This window comes from Netta rufina, assembly GCF_964035555.1.
Source record: "Netta rufina genome assembly, chromosome: 4".
NCBI classification, from domain to species: domain Eukaryota; kingdom Metazoa; phylum Chordata; class Aves; order Anseriformes; family Anatidae; genus Netta; species Netta rufina.
The window spans coordinates 35275786-35295387 of NC_140127.1; the positions used below are offsets into that span (position 1 = coordinate 35275786).

Genomic DNA, 19602 nt, shown 5'->3' on the forward strand with positions numbered 1-19602 from the left:
ACAGGGACCGGAGCTTACACTGCCCAAACAGTGAGATCAGGAGCATGAACTGAGAGACTCACTAAAGAGAGCATTTGTCTCTTTTTGTAGGATGTTTTTTCTCAGGTGTCTCTGGAGTTCCCTAGCAGGGAAGGCAGATGTACTCAATGCTGAAATTATGTAGCCATCAGCATTCACCAGGAATCATTTGGCATCAATCACAAGAGATTTTTTTTTTTTTCTTTCCTCAAGCTGAAAGTACACTGTTTTTCCTATGCAGGACTGTTTGGCTATGTCTGGCTGGCTTGATCAGCAGGAGGAATGAAAGCAGGATGGCTGAGCAAGTACCAAAATATCACTCAAAACCACTAGCATTTACAGTTCAATCTATGATTATTTATTTAACAAACTTCCATTGTGAAAATTCAGTTGTGCTTTCAAAAAAAGAAAGAAAAAAAATAAAAAATTCTGAATCCACTTATAGAGATGAAAAAAATTAAAAAATATAAACAATACAATACAAACAGTAAACTAGATAGAGGCAGGGATCACTTAGATCATTTTTTCAAAGCAGTAACTATTGTGACTGTTACCTCTGAGAATTAAACAGAGCAGGCTCTCCAGTGTTTTGACCTCCTGTAGGTCATGTTCACAAGTCAGTGACTGTAAGAGCCAAGCTGGCATTCCCTGCCCACAACAATAGATCCAATTACTTCAACCAACATGCATTAAAAAGCAAATCCAGCACATAAAGCTCATATTGCTTTGTTAATTCAAATACATAGATCTGCAGAAATAAAGATGAGAGAACAGCAACCTTGCCACTTCCCTATGCTATACATGTTCTGGTTTCTTAACTTTCCTTACACATTTTGTTTTCCTAATCATCAATCTATGTTTTTTTTTTTTTTTTTTAATTTGTTTTTGTTTTTGTTGGGGGGAGGTGTGTTGTTTTGTTTTGTTTTTCTCTTGGGGTTTGCCTGTTTGGAAACACTTCTCCCTAACTCAAACCAAAACAGGGCTGGATAAATTGATTCAATAACTATTTGTTTTGTGAATGCCGCTCTTCCCACCATCATTCACTGGAATTTTTCAGACTTGGCTAGCATAAAACACCATTTGTTCTTCTGTCAATTACAGATGCACAGATATAGGTGCCCAGTAAAAAAAACAAACTCAAGCTTCATACTTATTACTCCATGGCCCTTAAATTGCTAAATAACCTGGAAGTTGAAATAATTCATTTAGAGGAAAAACAAGAAACAGAAACCTTCAGTAGTAGACTGCTGAAGCCAAAAAGCTAGAGTGCCACTACCATTTATAAGTTCAGGAGTTATAGAATATTAGAGCAAGAAAGAAAAGGAAAAAAAAAAAAAAAAAAAGATCAAGCAATAGCTACCAGGCACCCCAGCTCCAGGTACACTGGACGAACTGAGTCTGGCTGTGATACAATCTGTGACAATTCCTTCACAAGTACTCACCTTCCTGTCCCCTGTCCTGCTGTGTGGTGATGGGGGTTTGCCTTCCTTCCTGTCCTGGAAGCCTTGGGGACCACCCAACCTGGTGCCTTTGTGGGCTCCCATGCTTGTACCTCAGCTGCTACACTGCCCAAGTATGCCAGTGCTGGCTTGCTGTCACACAACACGGAAAATGTTGCCACCAAACCCCTCTATTATCAGCCTCCTAGAAGAAGGTAGTATACAAAAGGTATGGAAGGTAATATACAGCCTTCTCCAACAGCCCATATTTTTCTTCTAGGCAGACAGAAGTCTGCTTGATAGCTTCAAAGTGACTGTCAAACTTCAGTGCCATGACAAGCACGTACTCACAGAGGAAGGGGAGCTGAACAGATCTGAAGGTGAGTCCAATATGAGGTCCAACATGACAGTTAACAGGGAGGCTATTTAACGCCTACTTTGTGAATGTGTCTGTTTCCTTTAAATAAAGTGGTTTTAGAAGAGACAAAATAAAAATACCTACTGAGAGTAGACAAAACTAACTGTGGAAGTGATACCGCCTAAGAAAAATGCAATGTTGCCATTTTTGCAGGGTTGCTAATTATGGATTATTAAGGACATTATACAGTGACCTATTAATACAGCTAGAGCCCTTTGTTGCCCTATTATCAATAACAAATGGGAACTTTCAGTACTATTTTGGGAAATGACCTTTCTACACAGCATTGTAGTGCAGCAAGAGCCAGGAACCTCCCAAGCTGTAATTCCAGCTCCACCATTGACTTGCTGTGTGGTAAGGGGAAGCTGGTTTAACCTCTCAGTCGCTGTTTCTTTTTCTGTAAAGCTGTAGTGACACTCGCCTACTCAAAGCACGGGGTTCTACTGAGTTCAAATATTTGAGCAGAGCTTTGGGGAAGCTAAATGCTAGATCAGTGTGACACTGCTGCAGCTGCTTAAGGCACTTAATGTGGCAGAAATTCAGCTGCAGCTGGAAGAACATAACTGAGCACAGCTGCAGGAGTCCCTCTCCACAGGTGAGCATCTATAGGCATCAGTTTTAGGCTACAAGTCCCCACCTACTAACATTTAACTTGTCAGGGTTTTCAGTTACAGAGCTTCTCAACACGTAAGAAAAAAAAAAAGATTTGGTACTTGTTCCCCCTCTATGTGCCCTCAGAATTTGGGGTAATGTTTTACAAACTTGTTAACTTGCATAATGGTAAAAGATACACCTAAAATAACAGCATCCAGAGACCATAGGATGAAAATTACTGGGATGAGCAGAACACACAGTGGATACTCAGTTTATGCAGTGTGGTACGTTTCAAAGGTCAAAAAAAAAAAAAAAATACATGGTTGGATTATAAAAGGTTACAGAGATTAAAAAAATAGTACTGAGATTGTAACAACACCAGCTCTTTCACTCTCTCTAAATAAATAAAAGTCACAACTAAATGAAGTCATGCTGGAAACATGAATTATTTAATTTGCTTTGGCAGGCTACTCCTAGGCTTAATCCCCTCAAATTGTGGTAAAAGGTGGGAAGCAATCCGATCCATTCCCAAATTACAGGAACGTGCATAAACACACAATAAAACTATGGGAAGGCTGTACTCCCAACTTCGAAAAATTCACTCACTTAGCTCTTTTCCAAGGTGCAGGGATCAAGCTATTTTCAACATCTCACTTCTCTCTTGCCTCCCTATAAAAGAAAAGGCTAGATACTGATATTTGAGAGTTGTCTAACAAATTCCTTTCAGAAATTCACCAACAGCTTCCAAATAAAACCAACCTCGTGGCTCGAGACCCATCCCGCTGAAGGAAATTCCATTTCAATATCTTTGCAATTAACAGCACAGCTCATAGCCCCAAATCTGTGTCCCTGATCCAACAATTGTTTAGGAATGAAGTGAGTTCCACAGAATGGAAGATTTAACCTAAAAGCCCTGGTACCACATCCACATTTACGTGAGGAAGTTCCCAGGCTGAATCATGATTCTTTCATCATGATGATCCTCTAATGCCCTCAAAAAATCTTTAGCTATTATTCAAAAGCACTTTATTTTACAGAGAGACAGCAATATATCTGACACACTTTTAAGCATGACAGGGTTCAAGTTTTATAAGAATTAAATTATAGCAGTTACTGAAATCTATGTTTGAATTTAATATTTAATATGTCTCTACTGACAGATTGCATTTACTGATTTCAATTAACAGTGCCCAGAGATACCTTATCCATGTTTGTAGGCTTGAACTAAGGCAAAATTTTCAGATCTAGGCTACGGATCCATGGATATGTAGAAAAACAAAGGACAGGAATATACATTAGCTTGCCAGCTACTGGGCATAACACTTTGGAGAGAAAGAATAGTGTTTCCTCTACTGGACAGAAAGCTCTGACTTGTGTGGAACACCCTGCTGGGAACACCCAGGCCCTGAGAGTCACTTTCGCTTCCACAATTTATTCAAGCAACATTTTGGAATTAGTTTTCTTTCAGATGAAAACTTCATGGAAAAAATAAGTTTAAATTCCATCAGTATTCCAAGAGAAGTTGTCCAAGAAGTCAGGCAGCTGATCTAAGTGATCACGGCAGACCCTGACTTGGAGCAAAAGCATCCCTCGGGTGGCGTGACCCTGCGGAGGAGCTGCCACCCCGGATGCAGCGGGAGCACGGCAGGGCTGAGCGCTGCTGTACAGCACCATCTAAGGGCTCGCTGCAAATACTGCAGCTGAGCCGAGAAGGCTGCAGCTGTTCCCAGCGAGCTTTCAGGTTCCCTGTCACATTGTGTGCCCTTTAGCTCTCCCGTTAGAAAGCTTCCTAAGCAAATTTGTTTTCTCCGTAAATCACTGTCACTGATTCATCAAGAAGAACCTAGCAAATGAAGTTACTGCGAAGTTGGCTGAGGAATAAAATTAAAAAGATCTACCCCTGACATTTCTAGCAATTTGTTTCTCTCTACTGCAATTTCTTGGTATGCAAACAAAGTGTTTACTACAGAAACTCCAGATCAATAAAACTAAAAAACCAGAAAAGCCTTATTCTATCCAGCTTGTCAATAACTAATTCTGCATTTCACCTTTTCAGTGCAATATTACTTTTCTTTGTAAATTGTATAAGTCTTGTTTGTAAAAATCTTTCCTTTTTGGTGATTTTATGATGAGATTTACATGAGGGAACACCACACTGACTTGAGGATCCATTTACTCCAGTCTTACTCTCAAGCAGCAACCAATAAAGAAAAAAAATAGGAAATCAAAACCATTCAAATTGTCCCACAGAAATGTCCTTGCACTTTAGATGCTTACTAAGGGATACATGTTCAAAACATTAGATGAGAGAGATCCAGATTAGATTCATTTACAGGATCTGTGCCTGTCTCCAGAGCAATATTTTCTAAGATGAAAGAGTTGGCAGTGGACCAAACAAGATTATTTTAATTATTCCAGTTCCCCTTTGAAATTTCCTGTCTCATTGCCCATGAATTTGCTACCTCAAAAGTGGAAAACTGACTCACTAATAGGACACAACTCAGTCAGCCTGCATTCTAGGACCCCTGTTCAATCACACTGAGGCACGTGCTCAGATGCCACCCTTCCTGATGTGAGGATGTAGAGAAGTGGTACCATTTCCAATAGGAGCAAATGCACAGCCAGGAATTGTGTGGAGTGGAAATGGGTGTGGAGAGCAGTGGCTAAAGCTAAACTAAAAGCCATGTGCATCCTGCAAGAGATGAAACAGAGCCTTCCCTCTTCAAAACATTGTAAATCAGAAGAACTGTTTAATCCTGGTACAGAAATAAAGCATACAGTGGCTTTTAGATGTGCTAGTGCTGTGCAGTGGGCATGGTCAGTCCAGTTGCTGCAGATGTTGAAGTGACAGCACTAAGAAGTCTCACAACAAAGACATTTATTTTGCTTATAAGAAAAAGACACATTTGAATGGAGAGCTAAAAGGAAAGGTGAATGGTTATAGTTTAATGACCTAAAGTTTGAAACATGAATTGTCAAATCTACTTATTCTATTGCCACCATGCACAGAAAGAACCGGTCAGGTAATCTGCATCACAACACTTAACAAAAATTATTTTGCTTTTACTGAAACTGTTTTTAAAAGCTTCTTGATTTTGACCCAAGTTCATTCCTTATCACATATATCAGAAGTTGAAAACGTGATTTCAGCTATTGGTTTTTAATCCTGCAGATATGAAATACTAGCAGCTGTTGTTCACTAGACAGACAAATCACATTCACAGCTCAGAGGAATAAAAAAAAAAAAAAAAAAAAAAAAAAGGCAAACACAATTTGCTCTGTTCAACAACCAAGGGCATGTAAAGTTATTTCTCATGATCTCAGGTAGCAGTCAAGATTTCCAGGTAGTTCATTCTTTATTAAGATTTGTGAAATTTAAAAAAAAAAAAAAAAGTCAGATATTTATAACAGAAATATTTGCGATGTAATTCACATTCCAGTTTGCTGTTTATTTCACTTCTTTGAGCTCTGCCAGATGCCATACACCTGCCATGCCTTTGACATGACACACAGGACAAGCCAGTTTGTTTTGTGGCTGCCTTTTCCAGAATGAATGTATGATCTCAATTGTGCACTTAGAGCAATACTGGCGTTCTTCGTTCATTTTATGAGTGGGTAGCTGAACAGGAAAGCTTCTCTTCGAACTTTGTAGTAGAACAGACTCCAGAGCATAAAGGGCTAGTGACACGCCTGCTGACCTTTTAATACGTTGGCCTATACTGCTTAACTGGCATTATTACCAGCTACCAATGACTCCTGAAGTGTGGGTTGAGGGCATAAGTCCATAGCAGAGGTGATGGGGAGGACAGATGAAAACTGACAGCCTGAGCAGGCATTATTTTCCACTTACTGTCTACAAGCATACAGATGTGTCTGGATCATAACATTTTGGCAGAATAAGTATAAAAATACTTAGCTGTCTCTTAGATCTAGAATTAAAAGACAAGCATCTGGGTAACAGTAAAGCAGCTCCCATTCTAAGCTTCTGACATCATAAGGCATGTTAATTGTTGCAGTTCATAACGTCACCAAAAATCCTTTGTCCAGTTAAACTAGCAATTTGTGTTTTAGAAGTACGGTGAAACATGCAACTTGCTGCTTAACCTACAGACCCTGCCAAACTTGATGAGAGGGGAAAAAAAGGGAAAGTTTTCTTGACTTGGTGTAGGTCCCTAATCATTTTCAACTACATTCAATATTCTTTCTAGCTCAGTTTGTGAAATGTCACCTAAGAGATATAGAACGGAAAATTCTTAGCACCCTTATTTCCCTTTCCTCTGGAATATTTTACCTACTCCAAAATACTGGGAAAGCTCCTCTAAATAAGAATAAACGTGTGACGTGTGAAGTCTGTTTTTCCTGCCATGAGCGAAGCATTTGACATGACAGCCTGGGGGCCAGCTCAGCTCCTTTTCCCCGTAAGTGGCAGAATACATCTTAGCACAGTTGACTCATCTCTAAACTTTTCAATCTCCCCACCTTCCCAGGATGGTGCCTGTTTTCTTCAAATACTTGATGAGAGAGAGAGAGAGAGAGAGAAAGAAGACTAAAGGGGAAAGGTAACAAAGGGGTCAAGAAGAGATGGTTTGCCACAAATGCAGACACTGAACAGCGGTTTCACTTCAGAAATCCTTGTCTTCTGCTGGTGAGCTCTGTCCATGCCAAGGTTCACCAAGGTCACAGGAAAAGAAAAGGTTGCACTTCTGTTGATCACTGCTGCTAAGCAACAAGTCATAAGAACTAACATTAGGCTTGTCTTCCACCACTTGCAATTAGAAAACTACAAACAGAATCTTTGTGTCACAGATTCAGGACTGAGAGAAACTTTTAGCAGTGTGCCTCTGTAATGCTACGAGCCACACAATCAGTGAGACAATCTTCTCGTTAAATCTACATATCCTCAGCCACTGCTGCCAGCCACAGTGCAGCTCAGCTCAGTACTTGGAATATTTAGGTCTAAGTTTCTTTCAGTAGAAGAAGCAAAAGAAAAATAATGTTATTCATAAAGATAATCAATCAGGGATTATCTGAATAATTTTTAAAAGTAATAACTTAAAGAATTAAAACTTTTTTTTTTTTTTTAAACACTCTACCAGTGAAAGACATCTAAATATAACAGACACAGAAAGTAACGAATATATGGTATGTAAGTCAATTTGCCCTATCATTTTAAGGAGAAATACAGGAAATTCATCATGAAGGGAAAGTGCCAAAAAAGAAGTGCATTCTGAGTAGTAAAGCTTTTGCTTTTTGCTACAGGTGAACAATCACATACTCAAACTCCAAGGACTTATGAATACATTAACTTTTCCACCCGTAGAGCATGATTACAAACAAAATCACCTAATTCCAAAGTACAACTGTCTAAATTATTAGTCACCCTCAACAAACAAACCTAAAAGACAGAAAAGGGAATTGAATTTATCTTTTCTTTAAACCTCACACAGCAACACTGCGTATCACATCACTTTGTGAGAATTGCCACTGAAATGTTTGAGATAATTCTTATGTTCTCATGAGAGAGAGAGAGAGAGAGAGAGTAGACATCCTTCTTGCAGTTCCATTATACATCTCCTCCGTTGATTACGATGAATGTCAGCTCTTCTTTTCCTCGTTTATCCAATGAACCATACCTAGGTATGGCAGCCGGGAATAAAATATGCCTATCAGACTTCCACTTTAAAAATGTACTGTAATTGCTTGTGAATTGTTTCATTTGGAAAAAAAAAAAAATAAAAAAATTGTTCTCAATCCACAAATTTTGGTAATGTTCTAATATGGCATCGGTAGGGGAGGGCTTATTTGTAAATCAACTGTAAGTAGTATGACCACTGAGTATCTGATCTAGTTTTTACAAGAGGAATCCTGTTACAAGTTAAACTGTACACTGTAGATTGTTCAAATTGTACATTCCAGAGGAACATATTGATTTTGCTTTACATGCATGTTTTATCTACCCCTATTCAATCATGTCTGACATGATAGCTACTTTAGAACATCCAGAAGAAATGGTTTTGGAACCACTAAGCTCTGTAAAAATTTTTTTCATTTTAACTGATGAATTATGTTATTTCTTGACTGTGCATCCAAGGGAGGAACAACAGAACAACAAGCAAGAAAAAGTTAAGAAGTAAGTATATTTACACCAGAACAGTTGCTTTAAGGAAGAAAACTTTAGGAAGGGAGTTGCATAAGGTTAATTAAAAAGAAAAAAGTTAACATGTATGCTTTAGCTTTGCTCAACACCCCTCCCCCCAAAATCTCCAAACCCACAGAAAGACATGTAACACACTGCAGATTCATAAACAAGCAACATACATGAGGAAAACAGAGCAAGCAAGCATGTGTGACAGGAAGCAATGAATTTACAGAAACATTAGCTATCAAAGAAAGGTTTTCTACTACTTAAAGCAGGACATTACCGCAGAACAGTAGTCAAGAAGGGGTCACTGTGTCCTGTCACTGAAGACAGAGAGATTAGATATGAAAGGAGTAAGTCACACTGAGAGCATGAACTTGCTAAGAGCATTTTTTCAACCTTAAGTAACATGGCCGTAAATATACATGGGGCTCAGAGTAAAGACTACTGAACTGTAACCCTTATACTCTACTGACCTGTTTCTGAGTCCTGGGTAAATCACTTGATCTCACCACACTTGTTTTTCCAGCTGTGAAACAGCAGCAACATCTATTACACAGGTACCTGGGGAAAAGTTTCACACTTACATACAGCTGCAAGACTTCAAGGACACAACAGTTTGTGCATCTGGAAAGTTTGTTCCTCACCTCCCGTATCAATTTGTCTAACAGTTCATCGCATCTCTATCTACAAACGGTCTTGCTATTATTTTCTCATACAGTTATTTTCTTATACCGCTTTGCAGTAGCTGTGGTTTTAAATGTTAATGTGAAAGAAATTTAACTCTAGAAACTAGAGAATATGTCAACATCCTACTCAACAGATTTGTTTACTGTTTTTTTCAGAACCCTGTGTACTTGAATACAACGCTTTAGTGCATTTTACCCCTTCTAATCCCCCAGAGTTAGAAGTGATGAGCTGCAAATGCCACTTCCCATTCTGGGAAATACGGAATTGTTTACTAAATTCTAGCTTACTAGCTCAAGCTATGCAGTCCTTCTGAAGACAATGCACTTCCCCATTTTGTTTATGTCAGTGAGGACATAAACAAAACTGCAAAACTAATTGAACAGTTGGCTTCAAAACATTCTGTGGCAATATTCTACCAGCTAGAAAACAAAAAAGTTGATTCTTACATGCGAGGCTCAGCTCATAGTTCACACAGTACAGGTTTTCAATTTGGTAGGGGAATCACTGAAAAATAAAGCAGGGATCGTCATTTATCATGCCATTTCTGGAGACCCCTTTCAGTATAAGGCATTTTTCTGTCTACTGAAGCATGAAACACAAACACATAAAGAAAGCAAATCTAATTTTCATTCAATGCTCTCCTTTAGGAGGAAAATGCAGCTGAATGAAAAGTAGAACTTAAACTATTGTACTATCTTCTAAGAGTTCATTAGTAAATTAACTCTACTCCAAGAGGAGCAACAAAATGAGACAATGATGATGACCCCATGGCTTGAGTAGATAGACAGATCTGGGTCTAGAAAACAAATCCTGAAGTGGTAAAAGGTATTCTGCTAGAACAGCCTTTATTCAAACAAAGCCACAGGTTCTATTTTACTTGCATGATGGCTGCCATATAGCAGACAAGGAAAAAAACAGTCCCTGACAACAGAAAAAGAAGACAATAGAGAAGACTTGATCTAGCAGATAAGCGCAAATTAGGTCACCTTAAAAACTGTCACCTGAAATAAATGGACTATCAAAAAGTTGAGAACTTACCAGTTAAAAAGCTGCTGCTCTCATCAATTCATTTTCCATCCATCTTTTCCTCTACTAGGTACCATCTAAATACATTTAATTTTTAAATCTGAGAGGATAAAAGAAATCACTTTAGGTTTGGGGTACTCTTTGTCATATTTATTAGAGACCTAAACTGTTTTTAAATAGAAAAGAAACATTTTTTTCCACAACACAGCAAGGCAATAATCAGATCCCTTTGCTTCTGGCACCCCCTGAACACTTCAGGTACTTTCAAGTAACTGATTGCAGCAATCCTAAATTACTCATTTGGGATGTAAAGTTTAAGAAACAGGAATAAGGGGGTGGGGGAAGTTGACAGTCTGTGTGGTGGAAACCACTAATACCAGCTACGCTGGTGCCAAATTTCTTTAAAAAGAAATGTCTCAGCTCCACATCCTGCAAAACAACACAATGCACTTTCTTAGTATTGTACTGCAAATATATAAAGAGATCCTTGCTATAAATTACAAAGTATTTTTACTTTACACTGCAGTTTACATTTTACTTCTTGGTCATGCTTCATATTCTCAGAGTGACAATACAGAGAATTTTATTTATGGACAACAATACAGAAACCATCCTACAATAGGGGAAATAACTGAAATGCTAGCACTGAGGATGAAGACTTTTTCTGTATTTAATTTATGCCACTTTGACAAACCAAAGGAAAAAAATGCCCAGCAATTTCAACACTCATTCATCTTTTCTGATAGCTGCTATATTATACCTACACTGGAATGAAAATTCTGAAGCACAGAGGTCTACCACAAAAAAAGTAGACTTAGCTGGGGACACAATATAACAATTGGTGCTAAGGGAAGAGAAAAAAAAAAAACAACTGTCTCCAGGGGAAAAAAAAAAAAAAAAAAAAAAGAAAGAAAAAAAGGAAAGCAAAAAGCAAGAGGATCAAATTACACAGATTCACTGCTACCCTGGAATTGTCAGAAAAATTCAGACTCAGGTTGCCAGAACTCAAATGTTGTGTGAAATACATACTACTTTGGAATTCAAATAGGTAAAACTGAGCTTAAATAAGGAATGAAAGACATCATCCCACTTAGTACATGTACAGAAAATCAAGACTATAAAAATCATTACTAGCAATACTTAAAAAGTAAGTTAATTCATGTAAACAATAGACCCATAGAATATCCTGCTTCTTACTGCTTTTCTGTCAAGTCTCCAGAAATCATCATTTTTCCGTTTTACTCTTCATATTTAATAGGTACCATATGAACCCTGCTTTCTAGTTCACAGATTAAGAAAATGACACCTCCAGACATGTTCTCAAGGGGGGAAAAAAAGTACTTTGGGTTCTAAGCAGCCACATTTTCTACAAGATAGGAAAAACCTGCTGGGCATTTTGTTTGAAGCTGAAAAAGTTACTTTTGTCAGATCAGAACCTCAAATCGTTATTACTAAAAAGTAATAGAGTAAATCAATTACTCTAGTACAAAACCAATTGCAATTAAAACATTGTAGATAGCACTGGTTCCATCTGATGTCTGTATTTTAAAAAGTCTAATTAAATTTTGCTTTTTTATTAAAATGTCTATTTAGATTCTGGGTTGGTTTACATTCCCTTCTCCCAGCACATAGTAAAGTAACTCCCAACCAGTTATCAAGCACTATGCTCTATTTATATGCACACTATTTATTTAAAAATAAGACTGTGTCAGGTTCTATCAGGGAAGCCCACTGTTCTTGCAGTCACTAAAGGTGAAGAAGGAAAAGGCAACAGCTGATACTGTACCAAAATGGAAAGCTGCACTGCCAGTCAGCTCTGAGATGGTTCCACAATGCAACTCTGCAGTACCAAACTTTTCTCAAAACCAGCCCTTTTGACACAGGCACACGTTTGTGACCAGTAAATCCATGGTGTGTACAGATGGGAGACTCAGAAATGTGCTTTTGTCCACATATAATCTGTAACAGTCTCTGAATCTGTTTGCATTTGTCATATATCTTTGCATATACAGGGTCCTACAGTATTTTTTGCCCAAATATTTTTTTATCTTTTTTTTTTTTTTCCCAGATACGGGAAGATACTGGATATGCGTTCCATTAACGTCTGTTGTAGCAAAACATTTGAATCCACACATTAAAAAATGTATTTAATGTTTATGTTTACATGAAGAACGTAGCAAGAACACAGTATACTACAGTGCTTAGAGACCATCTTTGAATGCTTTCAGCAGCAGGTCAGCTGCCAGCCCAGGAGACAAGACACCACTAAGAACTTTTTCTTCTAGAAGTGGAATCTTATCCTTGACTGCCAAGTGACTCCGGAAATGTTCCAACATATTTTCTTGGATGAGATTCCACATCCACACTTTCTGCTGTTTCCGTCGTTTGGCAAGCAGCTCACCACTCGTGAGCACGAGGTCACGGAATTCTGTCATTTTATCCCACATATCTGAGATACCTTCTCCAGTTTTGGCAGAGATACGCATTACCTGTTGGATTCAGAAGAATTTTTAAAGCCAAATAATTACTGGGCTTAAGGGTTAAATTACTGAATCAAGTAGATCGAGTGAAAATTAGGAAATGTGGAAGGCAAGATTGTTTCAATACATTCAACCAATTCCGCTCAAAGGAGTTTTGTGCCAGTCACACTTTTTTCCATAAAGAATAAGGAAAAAAAAAAAAACAACTCAAAATTGGGATTCTACCAACTATAAGCAAACCTTGGGATCCACAGCATTTGGCATAAATAGGGTTTGTCCAACTGCTTGTGTAACTAGTGAGAATCATTTTAAATGAGACAATTAGCTAAAATGTACAGTGTTGCTATTTTACTTAAATGTAGACTTAATTATCAATTCAGGTGGACACACTCTGATAGCTACCCTTTTGCACTTAAAATATTCCAGAAAGGAGATACTGAAACTTCTTTTTGCATATGCTTTCCAGAGTAGGAATTCATTTTGCCAAAGTATTTCAGGCATCCAACTTCATCTTTAAAATGGGACTGCCTAAAAAAAAACAAACCTCTCTTTCTCTCCCCAATCTAATGGATAGAGTCCCAGTCACTGAAACAGAGACAGATTTCTGACAACCTCACTGATCTCAAAACAGGTGTTTTGGGTCACATTTGTCAGGCTGAACAAATAGGTATTCAGATGTATCAGCTACTATTAAACAGTGATGAACCAAACACACAGACCACTGAAAAAGCAAAGAAACATGTGCCACCTATATGAACATTAAACAACAAACAATCAAGTATTTAACATGGTGTAAAAAAGCTAAACAACCAAGGTCATTTTTTTTTTTTTTTATGAAAGAGCTCAAGGAGTCTAGAACAGCTAGATGAGACAGTAACAGTCCCAACTCATTCAGCATTTTTTCTGGGAAAACAACAAAAAACATACAAAAAACCACCACCATCAAAAATCCCATAGGGAAGTACACACACCTTTGGTCTCCAAACCTTTGAACGCTTGCGAAGCAGCTTCATAGCACTAACATATTCCGCTTGTATTCTCCGTGCAGGCACAATTAAATCACCATCAGCTTTATTTATAGCAACTAGATCTGCCATCTCAATTATACCCCGTTTGATACCCTGAACAGAACATGGAGAGAAATTATGAATATCCAGAATAATTGACACACTGATTTAATCACAGAAAGTAGGTCAGGAAAGCTTTGTTATTTTCTGGTGGCTCCTGCTGGTGGGTGGATGGGCGTGCTAGTCGCGCAGCAGTAGTACCTACCAGTGGCCTCCATCATCCCATTTATTATTCTGCTTTGACACTGAATATGGATATCAGAGTTTACACGAGAACCTATTTTATGCATAGAGACTTAAGTTTAAACAAAACATGATGAAGTTTACAAAACTAATTATATTGATTTGTTTTCCTCAAAACCACTCCCAGTAAATCATACGTTAACTAATACACTAATAACTAATAAAAATATTCTCTGATACTACTCAGAGATTACCAAAATCATACATCCCAGTAATTCCAAGATCTGGAAAAAAAAATCAGATCCCAACCATGCAATAACTTGGTAAGACACTGAAAAGACTCAAATAGCAGCTGTATAATTTACAAAAATACTACTGATATGGACTTTTTGCACAGACTAGTACTACTTGGATTTAAATTTCTCCTTCTAGTCCTAGGTAGTACTTAGAAAGAGAAACAGAACAATACCTGTAATTCATCTCCACCTGCAGGTGGCAGCAGCAATATAAACATATCGACCATATCAGCCACAGCAAATTCTGACTGTCCCACACCTGAAAAATTACACCCGGAGTTCACTATTTATGGCAATCTTTCACAGTCACATTAATGACAACATGAATATCAGATCATAGTATTGCACTACCTTTCTGATTTGAACGAAACCCACAAATCACAGACAGGTTGGAAGGGACCTTAAAGCCCATCTAGTTGAACCCCCCTGCAGGGACACCTCCCACCAGACCAGGTTGCTCAAAGCCTCATCTAACCTGGCCTTGAGCACCTGTAGGGATGGGGCATCCACAGCTTCTCTGGGCAACCTGTGCCACTGCCTCACCAGCAATAAACAAACAACAGGGAACATACCATTCCAGTGTTTCTACAAAATATAAATGCCTAGAAAATCAACAGAACAGGCATGCATTTCTACCCAGTGACCGTGCAAGGTGTCTCACGCCTGATTTAGGTGTCGCAGCAGGATAACCGAAAGAAAACCCTAAGCACATACCTACTGTTTCCACAAGAACAACATCATAGCCTCCTCCTTCACAGAGCAGAATGGCTTCATTCGTGGTCCTTGTTACACCTCCTAACGTCCCTCTGGTTGGAGATGGTCTGATGTACGCGTTCATGTCTCTTGACAACTCAGTCATCCGTGTTTTATCACCCAATAGAGAACCTTAAACATTTACTATTAAATTATTTCAAACGTGCCAAACAGCTAGACTTTCCTTCCCTGTTCCCCGCCCCCACCAAAACAAATGAGAAAAAAGTAGATCTCTTGGAAGAAATAAGTCATAAAACAGTATTCCAATAATTGTTGTTAAAGACTTTATTCAGGACTAGGAAGTTCCTGGCTGGCTGGAAAGGCCTGACAAGTGGGCCTTACTGCTACCAAACACGAAGAGTTTGTTCTAGGTCAGAATGGATTCTGCACTTCCTGAACAGTTCTTTTTTTAAGAGCTGCTAATTAATCTTCGCTGTTTCTTTCCAAAGAGACAAATCTTTACCTTAAAATTTTGTTGATGATTTTTGTTTGTTTTTAAGAAAACTTAGATACATTCCTGCCTTCCTATTATTCATACAAACTTTGCATCAAATTAATTGAGATCTAGATATATAAAGCACATTCCAAAAGACAATAGATGCTCAATTCATATAACTGGTACAGTCTTAGCACCACATTTTGCTATTCTATTCATGTGTCTTGAATGTATACATGCCATAATATACTATTTCTTAACTCTAAATCATTGCAGTGCTTCAATTTGCTTTTTTTTTTTTTTTTAATAGTTACATTGCAGCATCTCCTATAATAGCGTAGATACTGGAAAAGGGAATGATGTTCTCTGACAGCTGCCGATTAGAAAAGGATCAAAATCAAGATTCTATTATTTAAGTTACAGATATCATTAATCAAGCCTGGTCAGCCTAGAATTTCCCTAAAAGTTTGACAGTGGCACATTACAGCCACACAATTTTGAGGAATCTCAAATTTTAAAAAATCAGCAGGCCATGCTACAAGTCAGACTAATGGTCAGTGCAGCAGGAAACCATGACACTGATACAGCCAACAAAAAGCTAGAAATTCTTTTAGAGAATTAATGAATGTTCTATACTCTAACCTGACAGATACATTTGGATTGCAGCATCTTCTAAATAGTTTTAAATTAACATTATGTCCTGCCTAGTGATCAGCACTGTCACTTCTGAAATTTAAGTAGAAATTAATGTTCTTCTCCTTCATTGACATGGCATTAAGTAAGTTAATAAAGTTAGAGAGAAAACAGTGGCTATGCAAAGTTTCAGACAAAAAAATGTTAAACAGCATTCGAACGTCGGAGAAGAGTAAACTTGACAAAATGAGGGTTTTGATACATAATTCTCAATTTCAAAATGCATGGGGGGAAAAATGAAAAAGTGATACATTACCAGTTTTATAATAGTTTCATAGGGCCCAAAAATTTCTTCCATTTGCCCCATAGAGACACTCATATTTGACAAGGTATTAGAAACCTGACAGAAACATTAAGTCCTACTTACCACCACTTGTACTAGAAGAAGGGTCTACAGCCAACACCGACACTTTGTGTCCTCTTTCTGTAAGCATTTTCCCAAAGCATTCTATGAAAGTTGATTTCCCAGCACCAGGAGGACCAGACAACCCTAATAATAACATTAGGAAAATAGGAAGAAAAAAGATCTTGATAATTAAGTAAATAATACATCCTGGGAACACTTGATAGTTAAGCTGATAATTCCTATTTTACTGCAAGACCACAAAAAGTGCCACAACTGATATACCCCAGTGAGCAAATGTAATTGACCTGAAACACAACACCACGGTTCACCCTAGACGGCAGCGCTCACTACACCACCCCTCATCCTACCCATACCATTTGGTTTATCCTTATTTCCTGCCCTCCAAAGAAATTTATCTATACTAGTTTATGTTACAAAGTTTTAAATTGTAACACCCTAAAACTGTATTTTTTAGATTTATACAAGAGATACTTCAGGAGTATAAGCCCTTATGCTGAGTGGTTGGTATTTCAAAAATTTGGGCAATTTACTTCCATTTCAAAGCATATAAAGAAGGATTAACTTGAAAATCTGCACTAGGTATTTCTCATTCCCATGCCCAGGGTCTTGTTCTTACTGCCTCTGTACACACAAGAAATGATAGCTGGTCATGACCAATTTTGCTTAGTCCAGCTCTTTGCAAGGGAAGAACATATTACAGTTTCCAAGAGTGCCAGGTTCAACTCTCCTCAGTCAAAAAGTAGGCTGCTTTGAAGTAACACCGTAAAACAGGAAGGTACATATTCTTCCCTTCATGGATTAGTGAAAGGACTCGGAATGCACTCAACAAAACACTTATAGTTCAAGAAAAGAATGTGTCTGCTTAACTACATCCTTCCCTACTTAAGCGTAGACCATAGCTGTAAGAATCAGTTAACCTAATGTTTCAGTTCATTATACATATTAAAAACAAACAAACAAACAAACTAAAAACACAACAACCACTGTCCCCCAACCACTCAAGAAGTGTCAGTTATATCTTGATTTTTTTTCAGTAACATTTTCCAGCCCAAGCCATAACTCTTCTGGACAACAGAAGTGATAGAAATTGGTTACAAATCACAAGAAAACACTGATGAAAGACTATTGACCACAATGTTTAAAGAGTTAACAGTAATAATGAAAGGTGAACGCTGTAATTCTGTCAAAGCAACTACTGGACAGACATAAAAGGACTAACCCACTCTAAAGGCAAGTGGCTTTCCTTGATTTAACTTTTCTTGTTCCCTGTGGTAGGATAATACCTTCTGAAGGAGCACCTGGGCTACTTTCTTTTTCCTAGCTTGAGTTGATTCTACAAGTGTAATGGCTTCAGCTAAACAGGCTCTGTGGCCCTGGATGAGTCCACTGTAAAGTCTGTCTATAAGTCTGTTTTCTCTGTCAGAAAGTCCCTCTGCTTGCTGGTCAGGGGCAGCTTGGTGACACAGATCTCTCTTCAAACCCTCTGACAAACACATCCATTTTGTATGATACGGGCGCACCGGCGTGAGAGACCCAATGCACAGGAAATCTGATCTGGAAGTGCAGTGAAAGTTCTTGAAATACATTCTTTTGAAGAGATAACGATGAGGAAACCTCAGCAGTACAGAGGGGATCTTCATCTTGTTCGGAATTAAAAGCACCAGAGGTATCAATTCACTTCTGTTAGAAGAGACCCTAAGGAGAGAGAGGGAAAAATTTCACTTCCTTCAAAGTACTCCGAGTGCTTTTGAAGGGCACAAATGAAACGTGTACGCAGGTGCTGACATTTTGTCTAAACCCAGCCTTTTTAATGCAAAAGGTGGTTCTGTCCTCCCGTTGAGAAACAGAATAAAAAGATGTTATAGAATCATCAACAGCACGGCGGCACTTTATTAGCACACACAGAATCATAACAAATGAAGATGATATTTTTATGAACACGAAGATAAATAAAAAATACGTTTAAATACAGGCTCCAACAACCCACAAAAACCCAGCAACAACCCGGAATCCCCCAAACCTCGGACCCAACCAACCAAACCTTCCCCCCCCCGGGGGGCTTCACGAACTCAGCCCCGCTCCTACCTCCGCGGGTGCGGGGGGCTCCAACCCGCTGCTGGGGACGGGCTCTGCCCCCGGCCACCCCTCAGCGCCGCTCGCTGCCGCCGCCGCTGCCGCTCCCGTGAACCGGGGCTCGCCTGCAGCCGCGGCCCCGCCCGGGGAAGTGACGGCCTCAGGCCGAGACGGAACCGCCGGCCGCGGCCCATGGCCGCTGTGAGGCAGCACCGCCCCTTTCCCGCTTCGCCGCGGCCGTTGCGACCGTTGCGACCGTTAGGCGGCGTCGCGTGAGGGGCTGCGAGGCGTTAACGGGCACGGCCGCGGGGCAGCCGACGTCCTCTTTATTTTTTATTTCTCTAGACATGTTAGCACGCCTGTTGCTGCATCTGTTTGTGTTAAAACCGATGCGTTTATTTGTAATAAGCAGAAACGCACGCCATCTGCTGCTGCCTGAGCTAATGCAGCTATGAAAACAATACTAGAGGTGTCCACGGTCCCCTGAGAGCGGCAGTGCAACTGATGGGCTATGAAATGGCATAGATTTTGCTCTTAACTTCCGAACGCACAATTTAACACCATTCATATTCTTCCAGCCCATATGATGATCATACACAGAGAACTGCACAAGCCACACTTTCCTTGTCAGAACTGATGAAATGGGTGGTTTTGCGCCCTCATCAGCATGTGATGCAGCAGAGACAGGAATTCCCATTTCAAAACAGCCTTGTGTGGTCTCTCTCCATAGTCACGGCTTTGTTCATCAGTTACCATGAATCACTGTCATTTCTTCTTTAAACACGCTTTCTAAGGCTGTTTCAAGTGCTGTTCTTAAACCTAGATAGCACATCACCATTAATAACAGCAACAAAGCCATTCCACTGCGGTTTCATCACAGATTGTTGATCCTACATTTCATTCGACTTTGTGTGCTTTCGTTGTTGACCT

The 19602-nt window shown here is 39.0% G+C and overlaps 1 protein-coding gene across 2 annotated transcripts in view; it reads right to left on the reverse strand.

Moving 5' to 3' along the window:
• MMAA (metabolism of cobalamin associated A) overlaps window positions 1-18802 on the reverse strand; it is a 35894-nt gene extending 17092 nt beyond the window's left edge. Inside the window, exons 1-10 of one of the 2 annotated variants that reach the window (XR_014618376.1) lie at window positions 18685-18802; window positions 17819-18294; window positions 16600-16722; window positions 15065-15235; window positions 14524-14609; window positions 13776-13925; window positions 12111-12813; window positions 10337-10424; window positions 9745-9802; window positions 9085-9172 (exon numbers count right to left, since the gene is read on the reverse strand). Coding sequence is in view for 1 of the 2 variants with exons in the window: in XM_084286329.1 (XP_084142455.1) it covers window positions 12526-12813; window positions 13776-13925; window positions 14524-14609; window positions 15065-15235; window positions 16600-16722; window positions 17819-18239 (1239 nt within the window). In the remaining variant the exon portion in view is untranslated. Of the gene's footprint in view, window positions 1-9084; window positions 9173-9744; window positions 9803-10336; window positions 10425-11346; window positions 12814-13775; window positions 13926-14523; window positions 14610-15064; window positions 15236-16599; window positions 16723-17818; window positions 18295-18684 lie in introns of those variants that run through there. The other variant, XM_084286329.1, reaches the window with a different exon arrangement.
• Window positions 18803-19602: the final 800 nt, after the last annotated feature.